This window comes from Mizuhopecten yessoensis, unplaced genomic scaffold (genome assembly GCF_002113885.1).
Source record: "Mizuhopecten yessoensis strain PY_sf001 unplaced genomic scaffold, ASM211388v2 scaffold10877, whole genome shotgun sequence".
Classification (NCBI taxonomy): Eukaryota; Metazoa; Mollusca; class Bivalvia; order Pectinida; family Pectinidae; genus Mizuhopecten; species Mizuhopecten yessoensis.
Window position 1 is genome coordinate 189,937 of NW_018408766.1, and position 24,130 is coordinate 214,066.

Consider the following 24,130-nt stretch of genomic DNA (forward strand, 5'->3'; position numbering starts at 1 on the left):
TGGGCTTTATGGAACTTGAGAAGATGATTGTTTAAGCTTTTAACCCATGTTGAGATTTGACCCCCGACTAGCACTTAAAGTTGACCTTTGACCTCTTTATTGTGAAAAAGAACAAGTTTTGCACTGCTGGTCCACATAACATTACTAAGTATCATGACTTTAGTCCAAATGGTTCTAGGGATATTGTTGTTTGAAGTTTTTAACATATTTAAGCCCTGTGACCTTGAAAGTAGGTCATGGTAATTTTAATGAGGAAACGTTATAGCACTCTATCCTAGGTATCATGACACTAGGTCCTCCAGTTCTTTAGAAGTCGGTTAAAAGAAACATTTGACGGACGGACGCCGTACATACGGCATAAGCTCACCTGGCCCTTTGGAGCGATGATTGTTTATACAATATTTAAATATTCTATTTGAGATATAATATGTTTCCTTACTTGAAGGGCGAGACAGACAAAGAAGACAAAGGCAATGTACCGAGTTCATAAATTCTTATTTTAATGAACATAAAAATCAATATTGACGATCTAACAGATACACTATATGAGTAGTTACATGTTAGACTGCAGACATATATTTATAATATCTGATATTTAATGTATACATGACAACCGTTGTCGAAGCATATACTGTAACGCCATGTAACATAAACAATGTACTGTATTACTATTTAAACATATATTCAGCACATTTAATTACCTGGTAAATACATAGCACAGCCTAAGGATATACAAAAAAAAAGTGTTTTGTTCAATAAAGTAGACTTTTTATAGATTATGAATAAACATAACACTATTTTTCAATAGGAATGGTGTTTTCTCTTTGATAAAAATCAAGTACATACTTGTTTTCATGAAAAGGTTATCTCAGTTGTATGGTTCAACAAGAAAAACCCTACATTGCAATTCAAGAAAGTTCCTTCTAATACCTCTTGAAAAAAGCAATAACAAGATTTTTTCTTATGGTAAACACAGACGACTGACCAAAGACAAAAGGCAATTGGTAGTGGGTTAAAACAATAGCATCAAACTTGTTAAAACTATAACAGCAAGCCAAAAGTTCAATTCATCTGCACATTTAAATGTGCCCTAAAAGTATTAAAAACATCAGAATGGTTAAACAGAGAGTTTCTTGCTTCTTTTCGTGTAAAACTGAATGTTTGGTCATGATAAAATTCACTGTTGTGCCTGCTCGCTCGAATGTCTTTGACTTTTCTTATCCTGTACAAGCTGCTGAAATCGCTTCCTCATGCACACAATAAATGATCGCAAATTGTTGGTCTTGTTCAGTTTCTCCGCCAAGATTTCCAATTCAGGTACAGATGGTTCACAGTCTGAAACTACCAAGAAACAGGTGGTTCACAATCTATGAGACAACCTGGTACACAGATACAGGTTAACATGGTTCACAATCTGACACTTCGCAGATACAGGAGGTTCACAATCTGACACTTCACACAGATACAGGGGGTTCACAATTTGACACTTCACAGATACAGTTGGATCACAATCTGACACTACACAGATACAGCTGGATCACAATCTGACACTTCACAGATACAGCTGAATCACAATCTTACACTACACAGATACAGCTGGATCACAATCTTACACTACACAGATACAGCTGGATCACAATCTTACACTACACAGATACAGCTGGATCACAATCTGACACTACACAGATACAGCTGGATCACAATCTGACACTACACAGATACAGCTGGATCACAATCTGACACTACACAGATACAGCTGGATCACAATCTGACACTACACAGATACAGCTGGATCACAATCTGACACTACACAGATACAGCTGGATCACAATCTGACACTACACAGATACAGCTGGATCACAATCTGACACTACACAGATACAGCTGGATCACAATCTGACACTACACAGATACAGCTGGATCACAATCTGACACTACACAGATACAGCTGGATCACAATCTGACACTACACAGATACAGCTGGATCACAATCTGACACTACACAGATACAGCTGGATCACAATCTGACACTACACAGATACAGCTGGATCACAATCTGACACTACACAGATACAGCTGGATCACAATCTGACACTACACAGATACAGCTGGATCACAATCTGACACTACACAGATACAGCTGGATCACAATCTGACACTACACAGATACAGCTGGATCACAATCTGACACTACACAGATACAGCTGGATCACAATCTGACACTACACAGATACAGCTGGATCACAATCTGACACTACACAGATACAGCTGGATCACAATCTGACACTACACAGATACAGCTGGATCACAATCTGACACTACACAGATACAGCTGGATCACAATCTGACACTACACAGATACAGCTGGATCACAATCTGACACTACACAGATACAGCTGGATCACAATCTGACACTACACAGATACAGCTGGATCACAATCTGACACTACACAGATACAGCTGGATCACAATCTGACACTACACAGATACAGCTGGATCACAATCTGACACTACACAGATACAGCTGGATCACAATCTGACACTACACAGATACAGCTGGATCACAATCTGACACTACACAGATACAGCTGGATCACAATCTGACACTACACAGATACAGCTGGATCACAATCTGACACTACACAGATACAGCTGGATCACAATCTGACACTACACAGATACAGCTGGATCACAATCTGACACTACACAGATACAGCTGGATCACAATCTGACACTACACAGATACAGCTGGATCACAATCTGACACTACACAGATACAGCTGGATCACAATCTGACACTACACAGATACAGCTGGATCACAATCTGACACTACACAGATACAGCTGGATCACAATCTGACACTACACAGATACAGCTGGATCACAATCTGACACTACACAGATACAGCTGGATCACAATCTGACACTACACAGATACAGCTGGATCACAATCTGACACTACACAGATACAGCTGGATCACAATCTGACACTACACAGATACAGCTGGATCACAATCTGACACTACACAGATACAGCTGGATCACAATCTGACACTACACAGATACAGCTGGATCACAATCTGACACTACACAGATACAGCTGGATCACAATCTGACACTACACAGATACAGCTGGATCACAATCTGACACTACACAGATACAGCTGGATCACAATCTGACACTACACAGATACAGCTGGATCACAATCTGACACTACACAGATACAGCTGGATCACAATCTGACACTACACAGATACAGCTGGATCACAATCTGACACTACACAGATACAGCTGGATCACAATCTGACACTACACAGATACAGCTGGATCACAATCTGACACTACACAGATACAGCTGGATCACAATCTGACACTACACAGATACAGCTGGATCACAATCTGACACTACACAGATACAGCTGGATCACAATCTGACACTACACAGATACAGCTGGATCACAATCTGACACTACACAGATACAGCTGGATCACAATCTGACACTACACAGATACAGCTGGATCACAATCTGACACTACACAGATACAGCTGGATCACAATCTGACACTACACAGATACAGCTGGATCACAATCTGACACTACACAGATACAGCTGGATCACAATCTGACACTACACAGATACAGGAGGTTTATATATAATTGACTGACACTATACAGATTCAGACGGTTCAAACAGAATGAGTCAGTTCACAATCTGAAACTAGACTAGGCTTTTCTTTATTTAAAACTTTTAACTTTAGGAATCAGGAACGTACAATTCCACTAGCCGTATGGCCTGTGCTAGTTGATTTGATTAAGTTAGTGAACACAACACCCAGAAACAAAAACGGTTAGGGGTATTCTTATCAATAACCTTTTTAGGAAGTGTCAGAGTAACTGTTTGACAATTATTTTTGTTTGGTATTGCTGTATGGCCCATCAACAATTGGAGTCACTAGATTTTGGAAATTAAGTCACTAGACAGTGATTTTGTTTGCCTTGGTTTCCAGTCGAATGCAGGCTACTTCCCTAGCTAAAAAGAACTTTCTTTTCCTCAAATGAAGAAAAAAATCTTGAATATTCTTCCCTGTTTCAATAAAAAATATTTCTATATTATCTCAATTCATGCATGAAGGGAACAGACTGCTCTAAAAATTAGTTTGAAAATCACTGCTACAGTTATGACAAAAAGATGAACCTCTACACACGTACATACATCTATAACTCATTGTGAACCTCTACACACATACATACATCTATAACTCATTGTGAACCTCTACACATGTTATACATCTATAACTCATTATGAACCTCTACACACATACATACATCTATTACTCATTGTGAACCTCTACACACTTACATACATCTATAACTAATTGTGAACCTCTACACACATACATACATCTTTTACTCATTGTGAACCTCTACACACTTACATACATCTTTAACTCATTGTGAACCTCTACACATGTTATACATCTATAACTCATTGTGAACCTCTACACATGTTATACCTCTATAACTCATTGTGAACCTCTACACGCATACATACATCTATAACTCATTGTGAACCTTTACACACGTACATACATCTATTACTCATTGTGAACCTCTACACATGTTATACATCTATAACTCATTGTGAACCTCTACACACTTACATACATCTATAACTCATTGTGAACCTCTACACACGTACATACATCTATAACTCATTGTGAACCTCTACACATGTAATATATCTATAACTCATTGTGAACCTTTACACACGTACATACATCTATAACTCATTGTGAACCTCTACACACGACCATACATCTATAACTCATTGTGAACCTCTACACACATACATACATCTATTACTCATTGTGAACCTCTACACATGTTATACATCTATAACTCATTGTGAACCACTACACACGTACATACATCTATAACTCATTGTGAACCCCTACACTCGTACATACGTCTATAACTCATTGTGAACCTCTACACACGTACATGCATCTATAACTCATTGTGAACCTCTACACACGTACCTACATCTATTACTCATTGTGAACCTCTACACACTTACAGACATCTATAACTCATTGTGAACCTCTACACACGACCATACATCTATAACTCATTGTGAACCTCTACACACTTACATACATCTATAACTCATTGTGAACCACTACACACGTACATACATCTATAACTCATTGTGAACCCCTACACTCGTACATACGTCTATAACTCATTGTGAACCTCTACACATGTTATACATCTATAACTCATTGTGAACCTCTACACACTTACATGCATCTATAACTCATTGTGAACCTCTACACATGTTATACATCTATAACTCATTGTGAACCACTACACACGTACATACATCTATAACTCATTGTGAACCCCTACACACGTACATACGTCTATAACTCATTGTGAACCTCTACACATGTTATACATCTATAACTCATTGTGAACCACTACACACGTACATACATCTATAACTCATTGTGAACCCCTACACACGTACATACGTCTATAACTCATTGTGAACCTCTACACACGTACCTACATCTATTACTCATTGTGAACCTCTACACACTTACATCCATCTATAACTCATTGTGAACCTCTACACACTTACATACATCTATAACTCATTGTGAACCACTACACACGTACATACATCTATAACTCATTGTGAACCTCTACACATTTACATACATCTATAACTCATTGTGAACCTCTACACACGTACATGCATCTATAACTCATTGTGAACCTCTACACATGTTATACATCTATAACTCATTGTGAACCTCTACACACGTACATACATCTATTACTCATTGTGAACCTCTACACATGTTATACAATACACCAAATCATATCATTCTATTAAAAGGCATGTGAAATCATTTTGTCCAATAACTTCACAAAATTCTATAAAAGAATTGTCATCTTTTTAAAATAAAGCATCACAACAATTTGAGACTGTAGGGTGAAATGTATGACAAACGACGTCAGCAATACATGAATTGGTTATTTTTGTACGAAAAGCAGAAATTGATGTTTTGGTTGTAGTTCAACTTTGATATAATGCTTTTTTTCACTTGCCACCTTGCTTTAATATATGTACCACTAACATACTTCAAATTAGGGCTGCAGCGGTTAGAAATAATGTAAGTCTGATAACGGAGTGTATTTATCCTACCGAAACTGGGTAACCCTGTGGGTTTTTGTACAGCAACAAATGGCCCTTTATTTTGATAAAAATATGATACTTAATTCGCTAAATGCATAAATACATTTGTCAAACATTACAAATTCCCAAAATCTTTATGAATCGGCTACATATCGCTAGCCTCCTAACTGGTAAATTTCCCTACTTTTCACTTTACATTTATGTGTTGTCAATGCTATCCACACATATTTCTGTGCATCACTTCCGGTAGAAACACAGACGATAGCTGCCAGTGAATGATAATACATTATTCAACAGAATGTCAGTCAGTATTATGTAAGTTTATTGTATGCATGCACTCAATGGTATGGCAAGTATACTGATCACAAGTGTTTTCAAGGTCTGTCAAACAGCAGTCGGGAAAGACATTTCTGACTGGGAAAACTAATAAATGTTGACCTAAATTTTGGGACGGTTTTCGGGTATGTAGATTTGCTAACCGGATAGTATTCGTAACCAAACCGCAACCGGGTTCTCGGTTACCCATTCCAGCCCTATTTTCCATTTCCATAAAATAAACCGATACAGCCTAACTATTACAGTGGCAGTATAATGAGGTTTAACTGTACTTTGTCTCACATACTTCCATAAATATGCCCACAAGTCAAATCAATTGTCACAGAATTAACACCTACCGACATATCGACGGTCGTCACCTTCCACTTTGATGAAGAAATAAAAGACAGCTTCTGGATCGTCTCTGTCGATGTGTTTGAAGAGGCATTGCAGACGGTTACCTGGTAACACATGAAATCTCAAGATCACTCCCTTTCTCTAACTGATTTTCCTTGTCTTTCAGCTAACATAACAATAATTCTTGACACACAGTTTAAAGTGATGAAGCTGAATTAAACACAAACAACTTTAAACCTTCATTCAGTGACCCATTCATCCAATGACACAATGAACTCCATTAACAATGAACCTTTTACTGACATTTATTGTTTTTATATTGTGAAGCAGGATGTTTCTGCTGGGAGTGATATTTTCACGATATTGCAGGTCAAAAAAAAAAATTCCCCTCTGATTTTTTAAAAACAAGCGGCCCAGAGGGCCTGTATTGCTCACCTGTTTCTTTTGTTACATGAAACTGACATAAAGGTAGCTTCAAACCAAATTTGGTCACTAGAACACAAGAAATTTTAACATTTCTTAAATGCTTCGTAAGATATTATTTGATATTTAAAATTTTAATTTTAAAGCTTTTAACCCACATTGACCTTTGACTCAGGCTAGCACTTAAAGTTGATATTGTTGTTTGAAGTTTTTAACATATTTGACCTGTGACCTTGAAAGAAGATCAAGGTCATTTTAATGAGGAACTTTATAGCACTCTATCCCAGGTACCTGCTGGCAAAATATCAGGACCCTTGGCCTTATGGAACTTGAAAAGACATTGTTAAAGCTTTTAACCCATGTTCACATTTGACTCCTGACAAGCACTTAAATTTGACCTTTGATCTCATTACCGTAATAAAGAAAAAGATTTGCACAGCTGGTCTACATAACATACCAAGTATCATGACCCTAGTCCAAACGCCGAAGTATGGCATAAGCTCACGTGGCCCTTTGGGCCAGGTGAGCTAAGAATAGAATAGATATTTCCCTGAAATTTTACATCGACACCTGGTCATGATTACATTTGACCATTGATTTGTCATTGAGCCTCAAAATAACTAACCTGTGGTCTTTTTGAATGTCAGTCCGAGTCTGCTGTGGAACATGGAGGCTGCCTTGTCCAGCTCCACCAGTTTCTGCTGTGTCACCTTCCCCTGTAGTGACAGGTCTGGAAACATATTTCATACAGAAATATTGTAAGCAATGATTACCTCCAGTCTATCTTAATTTGGATTCTACATTTTTCGGCAGCAAATACACAATCTGGTTTAAGATATGCATGAATGCAAGATGGTAGCCTCCCTATTAAATAAAATGTACAACATCTTAAACTGTGTTGGGCAGAAACACTTCAAACAACCCATATTATAGGTAAACATTATTGAGGTTAGATTTAAACATGTGAGTATCAAGCCGTTGAGACATATGTATAGCTTGAAACTGGAAAAAAAACCACCCACTTATACAGAAGTTAGACTTTTTATAGAACATGTAGGTATTACGGTGAAAATTAATCATTTAATCCATCAGAATTTATTAACCTCATTAACTGTCTGTAAATATGCACAAATCACATCAGTTGGCAAACTAAGCATGAGTCGGATGTGCATACGGAATTTGGTTGAAATATCTGCACAATATCTACAGCAATTATCACACAAAAACCAGAGTGCCCGAGATGGGTGGAAAGACAGAGGAACACAAACATTGTTATCAAGTTTGAAGGAATTTGGTCATCGAACTTGGTCGAGCCCTTTAAGCAATTAAGCCTGGTACCAAGTTTGAAAAAAATCAGTTAACATTTGTTGCAGTTATTGCACGGAAACGGCAGATAATGATGTTTTTCTTTATTCAAGGGGCCATAACTCCTCCAAATAAAGTCCGCTGAAAGTGGTCATCGAACTTGATCGAGCCTTTAATGCATTGAACCCGGTTACTAAGTTTGAAGAAAATCAGTTAACATTTGTTGCAGTTATTGCGCGGAAACAGCAGATAATAACGTTTTTCGTTATTCAAGGGGCCATAACACCCCCAAATAGAGTCTGCTGAAAGTGGTCATCGAAATTGGCAGAGCCCTAATGCATTTAACCCTGTTACCAAGTTTGAAGAAAATCAGTTAACATTTGTTGCAGTTATTGCATGGAAATGAAGCGTGACAGACAGACGGACAAACCGCAATTAATATCCCCTGCTTTCACGATAACAAAATTAAGTGGGACAGACAGGTCACATCTTTGAGGAAAAATTTACGTAGCTAAGTGTTGGTTTACAAATATATTATTCTATATTTTTCTTAAGTATATGGGTAATATTTTTTCCAGGCCCTTTTTGAGGTTAATGCTTTCCAATTGAAAGGTCATCAACTTATCTTGATTTTTCACCAAATGAAAGGTGCAGGGTGTGTACTCACTTTCAGTCAAAAAATATGTAGGAATATAGGATTTTTTTGTTTTTAAAAATATAGGAAACTTATGCCCAAAAATATAGGTAATTTATAGGATTTTCTATCGATGTTTTGTGCCGAGTTTTAAATGCTACATATAATGCATTATCATCATAGACCCCATTCCATGTTACATGTACATGGATCACAGATAAAAATGGTAGTGAACTAAATGATTCCAAACTCTGTAATCAGAATCTGCATACACACACATGATATTTTAATGGTTTCTTGACTTTGGACCAGCTTTTACACAACAAGAGCTGTTGGAGAACTGCACAGCTCACCTATTTGTGATATAATTAAAGTACATGACTACATCTTAATGCTTTGTATGTTGCTTAACTGTTATTTTGAGTTTTTGTTTTGTACAATGTAAGCAAAATTCATTAATTTTTCGACAGTCGCCCAAACTATTTTTGTTCGGCCAGTGACTACCTCACTTTTTGACAACTTTTGGTCACTCGAGCAAGACTTTAACCGCCATTGGCGAGCAGGCGACCGTCCATTTCAGGCACTGCTACACAACAAGCGAACAAGGAGAACCTACATATAAAATTTGAGAAAGATCCCTCTGGTACTTCCCGAGAAATAGCGATAACAAACTTTCACTAACAAAATCCAAGATGGCTGCCCGTCAGCCATGTTGTTTATCTGATCACTGCACAGCTAGGGACCAAGGGAAACCTACATATAAAATTTGAGAAAGATCCCTTTGGTACTTCTTGAAAAATATTGATAACAAGAATTGTTTAAGGACAGACGACGGACCACGGACGCAGGGTGATTTGAATATCCCACCATCAGATGATGGTGGGCTAAAAACAAACAAGAGGCCCAGAGGGCCTGTATCGCTCACCTGAATATGTTTAAAATAATTGGTATGAAGTAGGTGCTGCAAATATATATGAAATTTCAGAAAGATCCATCCAGTACTTGAGATATAGCGAGGAACAAACTTCAAATAGAGCCCCACCCCTATGCAACCTAGGGGGTCATACCCACCATTTATACAAAATTGAGTCCCTTGGTCCATTGATGCTCCAGACTAAATAAGGATAAAATCCCATAATACCGGTAGTTGAAGTAGGGTTTTAAAGGTTTTACCTCTATTTCTCCAATTGAGCCCCGCCCTTCTGCCCCCTGGGAGACCACACCCACTGCTTATACAAAATTGTTTCCCCTTCACCCAAGGCTGCTTCATACCAAATTTGGACAAAATCCTGTCATTCCTACAGAAGAAGGATTTGAAGAATTTGCTGTTTCCCCTATTGGGCCCCTCCCTTCTGTCCACAGGGGGGCCACACTAGCTGTTTTTACGAAATTGTGTCCCTTTTGCCTAAGGATGTTCCAGACTAAATTAGGAAAATATCCCTTTATCCCTATGGTAGAATTGGGATTATAAAGGTTTTATCTATATTTCCCCTATTGGGCCCCGCGCCTCAGGTCCCAGAGGGGCCACCCCCACCGTTTATACAAAATTGGTTCCCCTTTACCAAGGATGCTCCACACCAAATATGGACCAATTCCTACAGAAGAAGGATTTTAGAGAATAATCTGCTATGTTTCCCCTATTGGGCCACGCCTCTCAGGCCCGTGGGGGGCCAGACCCACGGTTTGTACAAAATTGGTTCCCCTTCACCTAAGGATGCCTCAGACCAAATATGGAACAAATTCTTTCATTCCTACAGAAGAAGAAGGATGGTAAAGAATTTGCTATATTCCCCCTATTGGGCCCCGCCCCTCAGGCCCCTGGGGGGCCACACCCACGGTTTAAGCAAAATTGGTTCCCCTTCACCCAAGGATGCCTGAGACCAAATATGGAACAAATCCTTTCATTCCTACAGAAGAAGGATTTTAAAGAATTTGCTACATTTACCCTAATGGGCCCCGCCCCTCAGCCCCTAGGGGGGGCCAGACCCACGGTTTATACAAAATTTGTTCCCCTTTTCCCAAGGATGCTTCAGACCAAATATGAAACAAATCCTTTCATTCCTACAGAAGAAGGATTTTAAAGAATTTGCTACAGTTACCCTAATGGGCCCCGCCCCTCAGCCCCAAGGGGGGGCCAGACCCCCGGTTTATACAAAATTTGTTCCCCTTTTCCCAAGGATGCTTCAGACCAAATATGAAACAAATCCTTTCATTCCTACAGAAGAAGGATTTTAAAGAATTTGCTATATTTCCCCTATTGGGCCCCGCCCCTCAGCCCCCAGGGGGGCCCTACCCACCATTTATACAAAATTTGTTCCCCTTCCCCCAAGGATGGACATTTACTTTGAACATCACTCTAGTACATGGAATTTCATCTTGTATGATTAAAGTACTACATGTACTAATTCTCAACACTACTCAATTTATGAAATTCTGAACAATATGACTGATAATTTTGTTACAATGTACCGGGGTATAGGAATTTATAGGAATTTTAGCAAGATATAGGAAAAATATAGGAATGGCCAAATATATAGGAATTCATAGGAATATTATATACCTATAGGAAATGGACACTCTAAACATTTTTTTTTATGAACTGAATCTTTAAATGGTAAGAAATTCAATATAGAGAAGTACTATGGCTGGTGGATTCAAATCCAGATCTGCCTACTTTTCCTTCCTTATATCAAATCAGTTTAAGTATTTGGTGGGTGGTGGGGCCTCTGAAAAAGTGCCTCCAGTCATATCCCTCCCAAGTATGCACTCCAATACAGTTCTTTTTCGGAAAGAGCCCTTATTGGAAAGACACAGCAATAAACATTTGCGTTACTTACACTCCTTCTCTTTGAGTATCTGTTTTGACTCCTCATTCACCTGTGTGGCTGCATTCTCCTTCATGTGTAGTAAGGTGTCTGCCTCTTCCTGTAGTCTTAGTAAGCTACCTTTTAACTCCTGTAGCTTTTCAACACGTTCCTGTAGTTCTGATACACAAAAATAGTACATGTAGTTATAATCACTAATGCATTTTCAAAATTGAAGATTTCACAAGTTAACTTCAAACTATTCTTTAAACTACCCACCATCACTAGGGGATAGATTTCTCCTTATCTACTCGATTTGCTCTTAATCATTATGACTTTTCAATGATATTAGTACATGTTTTATAAGATTAGCAGTGGTTCAATCATATTATGAGTGGTTTTGTGATATTACGAGTGCTTCATGTGTATTAAGAGAAGTTACCAGGAGATTAAGAGAAAGCGGTAGAGCCTGTTTACTTGTAGGCACCGAGCCAAACTTTAGCGGATCGCTTGCGGGCACTTTTCTTGCTGCGACAGTCATTTGTACCTGTGCTTGTCGGGAGCCTAACGTAAATTCAGTATTGGTTCAAATGAGGGTACCTGTTTTTTGTACATTTAGGAGGGTTGGTGATGAAACAGTGTTTACACAGCGATTTTGGCATTTTCGTGTATATCAGCCAATCGGAGTCAAGGATCGATTGGCAGGTGTAAAACACAGGGGCTTGGCACGAAATCCTGGTGTAAAAGCCAGGTCAATCCCAGTCAAGTAGGCGACGATCCTGTTCTCTTTTGTATGAAAAGACAATCTCTTAATCATGACGATAAAAATACACAAATTCGATCATTTTTCAAAGACAGGTCCATTTTATTTCACAGATATGTGGTACATACACACCTTTTTACCATCCTTTACCACGATCATCAAACCAACACTGTCTGGAATATGAATGGTTAAAGAGTTGGTAGAGTTCACTGCATTTTCAAGCCCGTTTTCCTTAGATTCGTCCGGGTCCTTTTCCACTGAATTGCTGGTGGTTTCACGTGCACCTGAACTTGATTGTAATGGAATAAAGTTCTTCCCAGTATGGGTGTTTTCCAAGTTTCCAACTACAGGGGGGTTCAGAGAGCTAATATCCTGGAGCAAAGGCGTGAGTTTGCACTTGTACAGTTACAGCTTTATCATCAAACCCCTGATTATACATTGTAGTACAGCATTTGACGCGTCCGCTATGATTTGAAATATTTCAAATACTGAAAAATATTGAAAAGTTTCAAATACCAGCGTCATTGTAGAACTTTTTTTTCACCATATTTCTCAATGTCTTTCTCAGGAATATTTGTAGCACTGAAACAAGGATATTTAAATTTATCCGACAATGACATGGGCTTCTTGTAAAAGTTTCTTTTTCCGGGAATAAGTGAATAAGGTTCAATGAATATAATTTTACCAAACATCTGGGATTTTCTGGGCTAGCAAATGTTTTACCTTTTTCGGTGCTATTTTCAGGTGGTTCAGTCCTCCTTGAGTGTTTTGGTGCTTTTTTCCGGTAGTTCAGTCCGCCTCGAGTGTTTTTAATGCTATTTTCCGTTGGTTCAGTCCTCCTTGAGTGTTTTCGGTGCTATTTCCCAATGGTTCAGTCCTCCTTTAGTGTTTTCTGTGGTTTTTCCGGTGGTTCAGTCCTCCCTGAGTGTTTTCTGTGCTATTTTCCGGTGGTTCAGTCCTCCTTTAGTGTTTTCGGTGGTTTTTCCGGTGGTTCAGTCCTCCTTGAGTGTTTTCGGTGCTATTTTCCAGTGGTTCAGTCCTCCTTTAGTGTTTTCGGTGGTTTTTTCCGGTGGTTCAGCTGTCCTTGAGTGTTTTCTGTGCTATTTTCCGGTGGTTCAGTCCTCCTTGAGTGTTTTCGGTGCTATTTCCCGGTGGTTCAGTCCTCCTTTAGTGTTTTCGGTGGTTTTTCCCGGTGGTTCAGTCCTCCCTGAGTGTTTTCTGTGCTATTTTCCAGTGGTTCAGTCCTCCTGGAAGGTTTCGGTTGTATTTTCCGGTGGTTCAGCTGTCCTTGAGTGTTTTCGGTGGTATTTTCCGACGGTTCAGTCGTCCTTGAATGTTTTTGGTGCTATGTTCTGGTGGTTCAGTCCTCCCTGAGTGTTTTTGGTCCTATTTTCTCGTGGTTCAGTCGTCCTCCTCAAGTGTTTTCGGTGCTATTTTCTCCTGGTTCAGTCCTCCTCAAGTGTTTTGGGTGCTATTTTCTCCTGGTTCAGTCCTCCTTAAATCTAACCGCCAAATTACAACATAACACGAGAATTTGCTCCAGAGATCTTCGTGAATTCGAAGAGTTTCCTTGAGGAGGCCAACCCTCAACTGGGCCTGAAAGTATTTATTATATGTAACTGCAGTACATCTCCGTCTCTGTTTGTCTCTTGTGGAGAAAACATTCATGTATTTAAAACAGAACAGAAGTTTATAAAAGACAGTGGTAGGTTCTAAAATCTCTTCTCCTTCTCTGTTTTCTTACTTCTCTCTCTCCCCCTTTTTTTTAATTCTCATTGATGATTTGTGTTATTTTTATTGTTGATGCTGCCATGTACATTGTGCTTAATCCCATTGCAAATTGCAATAAAATATGTTTAAATCAAACACATATTTGTAATTACTCCTACAACAGAAGAGGCTGCAAGTCGGCTCTTTTTTATCAGTTAAAATTATGCCAACTGGGCTTGTCAAAAGTATCTCTCCGTGTTAAACATCTAACATTGTTGTCATATGTAGTGACAATTAGCAAACAGTAAAACAAAAGGCCCAATAAGGTAGGGCATCTTTAAGAAAATGTTTGGGAAGAACTTTGTTATATACCCTCATAAAATTTATAAAGATGCTTTTCGATCCTTATAAATGTACTTCACTTAAACAACAAAGAAAATTGTTTAAAATTTATGGATTTTTTCTTAAGTCCATGATACATTTTACAAAATAGTGGAAAAGTCATCTTTGCAGGAACAAAAGTAAATCAGAAGCTGCTCATTAATTGCCATTATTATTTGACTGGTCCAAAATTACCCCTAGGGTGTGACAGAACCGGAACTGATTCCAATAGGTTTGGTTTTGGAATTATAGGGTTCAAAGTCCTATCGACAGTTAAGGTCATTTAAGGATGTGTTTCTGATAGGGAATCATTTACATATAATAGTTTTTCTGTTATCAATTGATAACAGCATCTGAGGTGGTTAGGTTTATCTAAGGGCTATACAAAGGAAATATAAATATACACACAGGGACCTCTGGGTTTTACACGAGGCAATCCTGATTAAAATACTCCCATTTTCAATTACAGCACCTCTATAATCTGAACACATGTGTCCCCATGACCCCCTGAAATGACAGCTTAAAAACTACCAGTCTCCAAATGTTAATGATGTATATGACTAAAAGCAATGAATACTGAAAATCATCATTTATGAGGACCCCAAATATTTATGTAGAACCCCCAATTTTCAATCAAGTGGGTCCCAAGGACTCTCAAAGTCAAAATGGGACGTAAAACCATGGACACAGTGACAATTGAATGGTTCATACCTTTCATATTGCTTTTACTGAGCTGTTCCATCCTCTTCACATTGCCCTGGTGCTTTTTGATTTCCTCTGCAAAGATAGACAATATACAAAAATCTTAATTTGCATTTTGATTGAAAACTACATGATGACAACTTGACAAGACAATCCACCTGTACAACATTCACAAACATGCTGGGAAACATATATACATTTGATGTACATGGATAATGATTTTAAGAGATTGGTGCCAAATTGCAAACACCTTGATCTTCTTATAGTCCACTGCTTCACATTAGAGGTTTCCTCTACAAACAAGCCTTTCAGATTGATATGTCTCGCCTGTGCCCAGCGTTGACCAGCAATGGTCAAAGCATAATGCACATGTCAAGTTTGGTTGGTCTAGCACTTATAGTTTCAGAGAAACTAACTTAAACACAACAAGCAAATTTGTGGAATTTATATCCCCTGCTTGCAGGACATATTGTAGGTTAACATGATTGAGGTTAGGTTTAAACATGCGAGTATCGTGCTGTTGAGACATAATATATAGCTTGAAACTTGAAGAAAAAAACAACCCTATACCTCATTGATTATCCGTAAATATGTACAAATCAAGTTGGTTGGCAAACTTTGCATGCGAATGTGCATACAGAATTTGGTTAAAACATCTGAACAATATCTACAGCAATTATCACACAAAAACCAAAGAGTGCCCGAGATAGGTGGGAAGACAAAGGAACACAAACTTTGTTATCAAATTTGAACGAATTGGAATTTATTTGCGAGAGTTAATGAACAGAAACGGCCGATAATAAAGTTTTTCATTATTCAACGGGCCATAACTCCTCCAAATCAAGTTCGCTGAAAGCTGTCATCGAACTTGGTCGAGCCCTTAAAGGCATTTAACCAAGTGATCAAGTTTGAAGAAAATCGGTCTACATTTGTGGTAGTTATGGCATGGAAACGAAGTGTGACTGACAGACAGACAGACAGACTGACAGACAAACCCAAATTAATATCCCCTTTCGGTGAAAGCGGGGGATAAAAACTTAATGTTGATGGAGATGCTGACAAGGTTAATGACCATGAATGGTACATTGTAGGTTGCATCCAGTATTGGATGCATGGGCTGAGATGTACTACCTAAGATGCATCTATGGTCCAAGATTGGTTGGTCTAGGATTTATTCAGTGAAACTAACTTAAATGCAAAAGCTTAACGTTGACGCTACCATCGCCAGAAAAGCAACACCTTAGTCTCATTTCCACTTCTTCGTGGCGGCGAAACACAAACTGAATGCATTCCCATTTTCTTTGAATACATTGCAGTATTTTCCCAATTTTGCACATGTATGTGTTGTATCTAAAAAATAATTGAGAGGTGAAATTATTTTGTATACTTATATTGTAGTACCTTGTCCTTTCTGTATCACTTGCTGATGCTTGGTCTGGAGACCAGCGGCCAGCTTCTGGTACTCCTCCCCTGTCCATTTTGTAATTATTTTATCACGTATGCTGGATAACTTTTCTTCAAGTTTGATGGATTCTTCCTGAAGACCTTCAATTTCTGCATTCTTTACTGTTGTCTGAAATATACATACACCATTAGATCCAGAAACATGAATGGCAGAGGGACTAGGAAGTTGGGAAAACTTGCAACTATTCCCTAGCTATGAATCGATCAAATGTTGAATTTTCCAGAAACCTGTAAAGGGTTATATAATACACTCACTTTGTTCCTGGAAATATCATTTCCTGCTTTATTAATCTCAACTATTTTTATTTTATTTATTTATTTCTATATCTAAGTGTATTTGTATACATGCGAATATAGTTAGAAGGTTGTATCTCAATTATTTCCCTGCTATGACTCTTGGACCAAGTCCCCAGGGTTGGGCCAGATCCCTGGGCTCTCTTCATGCTAAATGTAAGCAGCTATGGGATTCTGTTTCTAAGATATGGAACAGGGACTTGAGAAGTTTTCCCAAACTTTAGGTGTGGCAGGTGGAGCTGGGCCCACAGGTCAATCCTTGTAGCATGGATGTATTGGTCTTTCCATGCCTACTAATTTTTGCATGTGGTTATAGGATCATGTGAAATTGTTTGAAATAGTACAGCTGTACATTCATACACTCTAATTTCAATGTTGGTGCAATCTTATATTGACTTTGTCGTGTATAGTTTTGTGTAGTGTTGTCAGTCGCATGACTCTCCTTCTGTCTTCAAGTGATTGCCAGTTCAGGTGTTGGTGACTAATCTGGCTGCTCTACGCTGCACCATTTCTATTTTGCTTATGTCTGTTTTAGTATAAGGGTCCCAAACTGAGCAGGCATATTCTAGGGATGGTCTGACAAGTGTTTTATATGTCTGCTCCTTGACAGATGTAGAGTTTATCTTAACATTTCCCATGAGAAAGCCTAAGCTGGAGTTGGCGTTCCCACAGATGTTATTTATATGACATTTCCACTTGAGATTTGACTGTACAGTGACACCTAAATATTTTGCTTTCTCTACGTGTTGTAATTCCTTTCCGTGCAGCATGTATTTGTGATGCTGTGGGTGTTAGTTGTTGGTGATGGAAAGGACGTTACATTTGTCAGGATGGAAGGACATTTCCCATGCTATCTCCCATAGAGCTAGTTTGTCTAAATCTTGTTGTAATCTTAAAGCTTTGATGAAGACTTGGAGTAGGAGAATTCTTACACCAATAGGGAGAAATATAATAAAGTCTATCCTAATTTTTTCAATTTAATCACTTATTTATCGCTTTACCAAATCCTGATAATACATTTGTCAAAAAGATAAATACAGAAATATATAACTTCCTCTGGAATAGTAAGATTGATAAAATTAAAAGAGATGTAATTATTAAAAAAAATTCTGATGGTGGTTTCAAAATGATTCATAATAAATCATTTATAGACTCATTAAAACTAACTTGGATTAGAAGATTACTCTCAACAACAGGAACATGGCAAATTATTTTTAATTCAACTATTGATAAAAACCTTCTTGTAAACTGTGGACCAGACTATATTTCCTTTTGTCATAATAACTGTACAAATCTTTTCTGGAAAGATGTCTTGCTTGCATGGAAAAATCTTACTATTCTTGAGGAAAAATATACAGATTCAAAACAGATCTCTGACATGCCTATATGGTTTAACGAAAAAATCAAAATAGATAATAATAGTGTTTTTTATAAGGATTGGTAAAGGAAGGGAGTTGTAGTAGTTAATGACTTAAAAAAGGATAGCAACAACTTCTTCAAATATATGGTGTTAGAGCAAATTTCTTACAATATCACGGAATTGTTACAGCTATAAACATTTGTAAAACTGAAATTGAAACAATAGAGCATACGCTATGGAACTGAAAAAGTTCAAATTTTACTTGTTAACTTAGAAAATTTGTTGAATTCACTGTTCATTCCATTTGAATTTAATAAGAACTCTTTTCATTTTTGGTACATATCGTCAGAATGGAATAAACAGAAAAGTGGATAATATGATCATCCTTACAATAAAACAATATATCTACAAATCAATGTGCCTCAAGAACGAACTCTGCATTATTGCCCTGAAAAATACACTAAAAGATACATATACAACTCAAAAATACATTGCTAGAAGTAAGGGAGAAAGCTACTTAAACCAGTTTCAAAGAGAATGGGCCAAAATGGCAAAACATTTTTTGAAACACCCAAACTTGAAATTACGACTGATTTACCATAAGTAACTGATCAATTTATAAATATAATTGTTATATTGAGTAAATGTAAATATTGATTACGCTCACACTGACATGTACAGCTAGCTTAGAAATTCAAAATGTAATACAAATTTTCAACAATCCTACCTTTCCTTTCTGATAATTGTATTGATGTTTGTATGATAATGAATGAGTGTGTGTGTCTTTATATACAATGTATATGTTTGTGTTGTCATGTTATGCATATATATTGTAACTGTATTGTATACTAAATGTAAAAATTTGAAAAAAACCACAAAAAACCCATCTTGTTGTAATAGCTGGGCATCAGATGGTGATTTGATAGTAAGATAGGCAATGGTGTCATCTGCAAATAGACGTACAGTGGAGTGAAGGCAAACAGGAATGTCGTTTATATAAAATAGAAAGAGGGATGGACCAATAACCGAGCCTTGAGGGACACCTGTCTTGACATCGACAATGCTAGATTTTCCCCCTTCAACGAGGACAGCCTGCTTCCTATTATCCAGGAAGTTTTCTATCCAGGTGTTAACCTTCTCATTTACACCATAATAATGAAGCTTATGACAGAGAAGCGAATGACTAACCTTATCAAAAGCTTTGGAAAAGTCCATCATCAAGACGTCCGTTTGTTTTCCCTTGTCAATGTTGGAGCTGACAGCATCAACAAACTCTCACATGATACTAACCTTCGAAAACCGTGTTGGAGTGGTAAAGTATGGTATGTTTGTCAGCGTGGTTCATGATGTTACTGACCACTATCTGTTCTAGAAGTTTACTACAAATACATGTGAGAGAGATTGGCCTGTAATTTTCTGGATTTGATTTAGAGCCCTTTTTATATACAGGAGAGACATGCGCTAACCTCCAATCAGAGGGAACTGTGCCAGAATGAAGAGATTCGTTTAAGGTGGCTCCACACTTTCGCAATTAACCAGCAAAATTTGTTGAAACTTTCATATAATGGTTATGCAACTATGTAGAGTTGATTTTATGAAAATCTAAACATTCCGATAGTTTGGGGCCTTTTTGGAAAATATACCAAAAAATTGAATTTTCGTCAATTTTAATATTTTCCGTTTTTGTGTGTGTGTGGCATTGTTCGGAACAATAACAAAATGAAAAGAAGCATTTCTAATTAACCCTACAAATATTTTATTTATCGCAAAATATGTAACACATGTTAGACAAAGTGTTTTTTTATTGAATTTGTACGGATAAAAGTTATTATCTACAAGCTAAAAGCAAACAGGACACAAAGATCTTTACATATAGAATGGGAAATTGAACAAAATATATACAATGGCTTTATAATTAATTTATTTTACATTTTACAATCACTTCGATCCGGGTGAGAGTTTTCTTCCTTGAAAAAAATCAGGACTTTTTGCAGAGGGGTGACATTTACACAATGACAGTTGTCTCTGTTTACATATAACAAAAATGATGGAAATAAATAAAAAATATGATATCAAAATTATCAATTTATTGTTCTTAAATGGAACCAAATTACCCTCAGTCATGTACACTTTGGACATCATTCCACAGTCCGCTAACTCACGGTATATTTATAATTACATGTCAGGTACATTTGTGACTAGAGGCTATCGCATGGTATGACGTTCTCACGTGCACTCACACATGTATTTCATAGGTATCTTGATATTTTACAAAACATTATTTTCACAGAATAAGTAGACTACATTTGTAAACACGATTTAATCGACAGAGCGAAACTCCCTCAACAGCGAAAAATCGTAACGACCTCAAGCTTATCAACTAGTGTAAGCACGTGATATGCACATGTGAGGTCGATACATCCACATTCCATGCGTTTCCTATATGACCTTCTTGAGGTCGTTTGGTCTCATGTTAATGTCTTCCCGTGAGTTTGTTTATGTCTATGAATTGGAAAGCTTTATTCCTGAAGTACATGTTATTATACATTTCCCGGTAAAATCTCGATATCGGGTGTTGACATATCATCGGCACGCACGTGTACTATTGTTCACCAGGGGCCTGTTCGTTTATGCGGAGCAACCGGTTTGACCGTTTATAAATGTAACAATTTCGGGTGTAAATCCTGGCGGACCTGCAAATGTGTTTGCAGGCCTTGCAAGGCTTTCTCAAGGCTCGCCTGAAAGCAGCATCAGATTACTAGGTCTGACCTTATTTAATAAACGAACAACAGTGGTCTGATCGGTTTGACTGTTTAAACGAAAACGACCCAGGTGTTACTATAATTTGCACTACGATATTGAATGCCCGATACGCAATACGGAAATGACAACACGGTGTACATGCACATTTCGATCAAGATAATTGAGTCCGAGCTTCACGAAAATGGACGCTGATGACGATGTGTGGAGCCACCTTAAGATGATAGAGAGGACAGGGGCAATTTCAGAAGAGAGTTCTTTCAAGATCTTGGGCTTCAACTCGTCAGGTCCAGTTGCTTTACTAGGGTTTAAATTTTGCAGTAGTTTTTGTACGCCATTTGGAGTGATTTCAAATTCTGGCATAATGGGGTACTGGGTGGAAGATGGGAAATTCATTTTTTTAAGGAATTCATCAGAGGATAATTTACCACCCGGGCTAAAAACAGACTGGAATTGAGTGTTAAGGGTCTCAGCCTTACCTACAGGGTCAGTTACAAGTTTACCATGTGATTTTAGAGATGATATACCATTATAGTTGATCTTCTTATGCTTTATTTATGACCAGAATCTTTTGGAGGCACTAAAATTACTGTCATTTTCTTGTGGGGTAAGAATGCCTTCAACATATTGCCAGTAGGACCTTCTGAGTTTCTTTCTTAGAGCCGTGTATTTAGTCCTCATGTTCAGATCACCAGACTTTTTAACCTTTTTGTAGAGTCGATCTCTTTTCCTGAGAATGTGTTTAATGACAGGAGTAACCCAAGGTAGACTAGGTTTGGGTTTGATGGTTTTATGAGGTATGTTGTCCTTAATGAGATCACAGAGGGTTGATTTGAAGAGTTTCCATGTATGTTTTAGCCTTTTGTAGACTTAAATTAAGCTCAAAAAAGACATGCACATGCAGTCGTGGTCTGATATACCAGGCATGACCTTAGATAAAATAACCTGGTTTGGTATGTTTGTAATTACTAGGTCGAGGGTTATCTTTCCTTGTAGCTTGTTCTACGATCTGTGTAAGACCCATATCGTCCAATAAGTTACCAAAATCAAAGTGTAATTTGGGATGATTTGTTTTGGGTTTTAGGATTTTGTTTTTCCAGTCCCAGCCTGGATAGTTAGAGTCCCCACCTAGTAAGATTTGGGCGTTGTTTATGACCTTCCTGAGTGATGTTTCTAGACCCTTTAGACTATTCTCATCTGATGTTTTGGGATTATAAAAGGAAGCTAGGTATAGTGTTTTCATTCCAAAATTTTTTACTTGAGCCCATACTTATTCAGTTGGGTCCTCTTTACTGGTGAGGTCTGTTCTTCATCGCTGACAAAGTCAGATCTTATTGCGACGAGTACCCCACCCCCTTTCTTATCCACATTCGACATTTGACACTTATCTGGTATAAATTCCGAGTCTTTTATTGATGGATCGAGCCATGTTTCTGTTCCGAATATTACATCAGGCTTGGTACTTTCGAGTAGGTTTAGGAAGAGATGTTGCTTATTTTTCTCTGACTGGAAATTTACATTTAGTACCCGCAGGGGCTTTACATTTTTTGGTTTGACCATGTTGTTTCTCCGCTTCTCCGTCGTAACGGAGTCGAGGCATGAAGGGGTCTATTTGGCATATATCATTGCTTTTGTTGAAGCTACCGTCTGTGGGACTCATGATGTTATTGAGTGTATCATAACGATTTGATGTGCTCGATGCCATGTAGATCATAAGCTATGAGCTGTAATTTGGTTGGTCACAAATAATACAATACCAGCTCACCATGCTATCATTGAGGTCCTGGTAAGTTTTACAATGAATATTTTGGCAGCTTGTATGGTACCATTGATCACATGACTCGCACACAATGCCTCGGTGTTCCCAGGTCACTGTATTGTCGCATACATGTGCCACACATATATTTGGTGCTATCATTACTTTTGTCAGACTACAGAAAAGACTGGTTCATGAATGAAATATAAAAGGTTTTTTTCGGGTATGGGTTCATTTTGAGCAAGATAAAAAGTGCATTAAGCAAAACTGCATATTTATGCTTGTTTTTTTAAATCAGTGATTATTTCTTATGTTTTCCGGACGAATTTCCGATAATTCTGGTGTCAGTTTACAGACGATGACCAAACGTCTAAAATATCCTTGTTGATCACGTAGTTACGAGATACAGCTTGATAAAATGGCTGCACGGAAATACATGATACAGTATCTACCCTACTGTACATGATACAGTATAGTACAACTTTGCCAGGTCCCTGTGTCGGATGCTGAAGCAGCCTACCTTTTTAACATGCATGTTAGCATCGTAAAGATTTTGTATTTCACAAAAAACGTTGACACTGGGCTGTAACAATTTTGAAACTTATTACATGATGTGTCAGTATGACTACATTTATGAGCAGTTTACCATTTTAGTAACAACAAGTGCTTCTTCTCTTGTCAAAACAGCCGCCTTCTCTTGTAACTCCCAATTGTTTGACCAATCATATTTGCCGACACAAACGGCACTTTGTTCCCGACAACGCAATTTCTGATGACGTGTACACATATGGACGTAAACTGCGCCATATCATTTTCTGGATTCATACATTGAATCATCGTCTATTTTTACCAGCCTGCGTTCAATTACTCTTGTTTCTTTTTCCAAGTACTCTCA

The 24,130-nt window shown here is 37.9% G+C and overlaps 1 protein-coding gene across 1 annotated transcript; it reads right to left on the bottom strand.

The window, feature by feature from the left end:
• Positions 1 to 478: 478 nt before the first annotated feature.
• On the bottom strand, positions 479 to 24,031 carry LOC110463211. Its single transcript, XM_021517619.1, has 7 exons — positions 23,882 to 24,031; positions 17,003 to 17,174; positions 15,611 to 15,676; positions 12,079 to 12,225; positions 7,928 to 8,032; positions 6,882 to 6,983; positions 479 to 1,341 (listed from the first exon to the last, which is right to left on the bottom strand). Exons 1-7 carry the CDS (start codon positions 24,020 to 24,022, stop codon positions 1,178 to 1,180), a joined length of 897 nt encoding a protein of 298 aa, XP_021373294.1. The 5' UTR covers positions 24,023 to 24,031; the 3' UTR covers positions 479 to 1,177.
• Between the last annotated feature and the right edge of the window lie 99 nt (positions 24,032 to 24,130).

Excerpts from the sequence above, each read along its gene's own strand:
- LOC110463211 (XM_021517619.1), bottom strand. The coding sequence starts at position 24,022 with ATGTGTACACGTCATCAGAAATTGCGTTGTCGGGAACAAAGTGCCGTT. Across the intron at positions 17,175-23,881 it reads CACTTGTTGTTACTAAAATG|ACAACAGTAAAGAATGCAGA; the intron begins GTAAACTGCTCA and ends TGTATATTTCAG. Across the intron at positions 12,226-15,610 it reads CAGTAAAAGCAATATGAAAG|AACTACAGGAACGTGTTGAA; the intron begins GTATGAACCATT and ends TTTGTGTATCAG.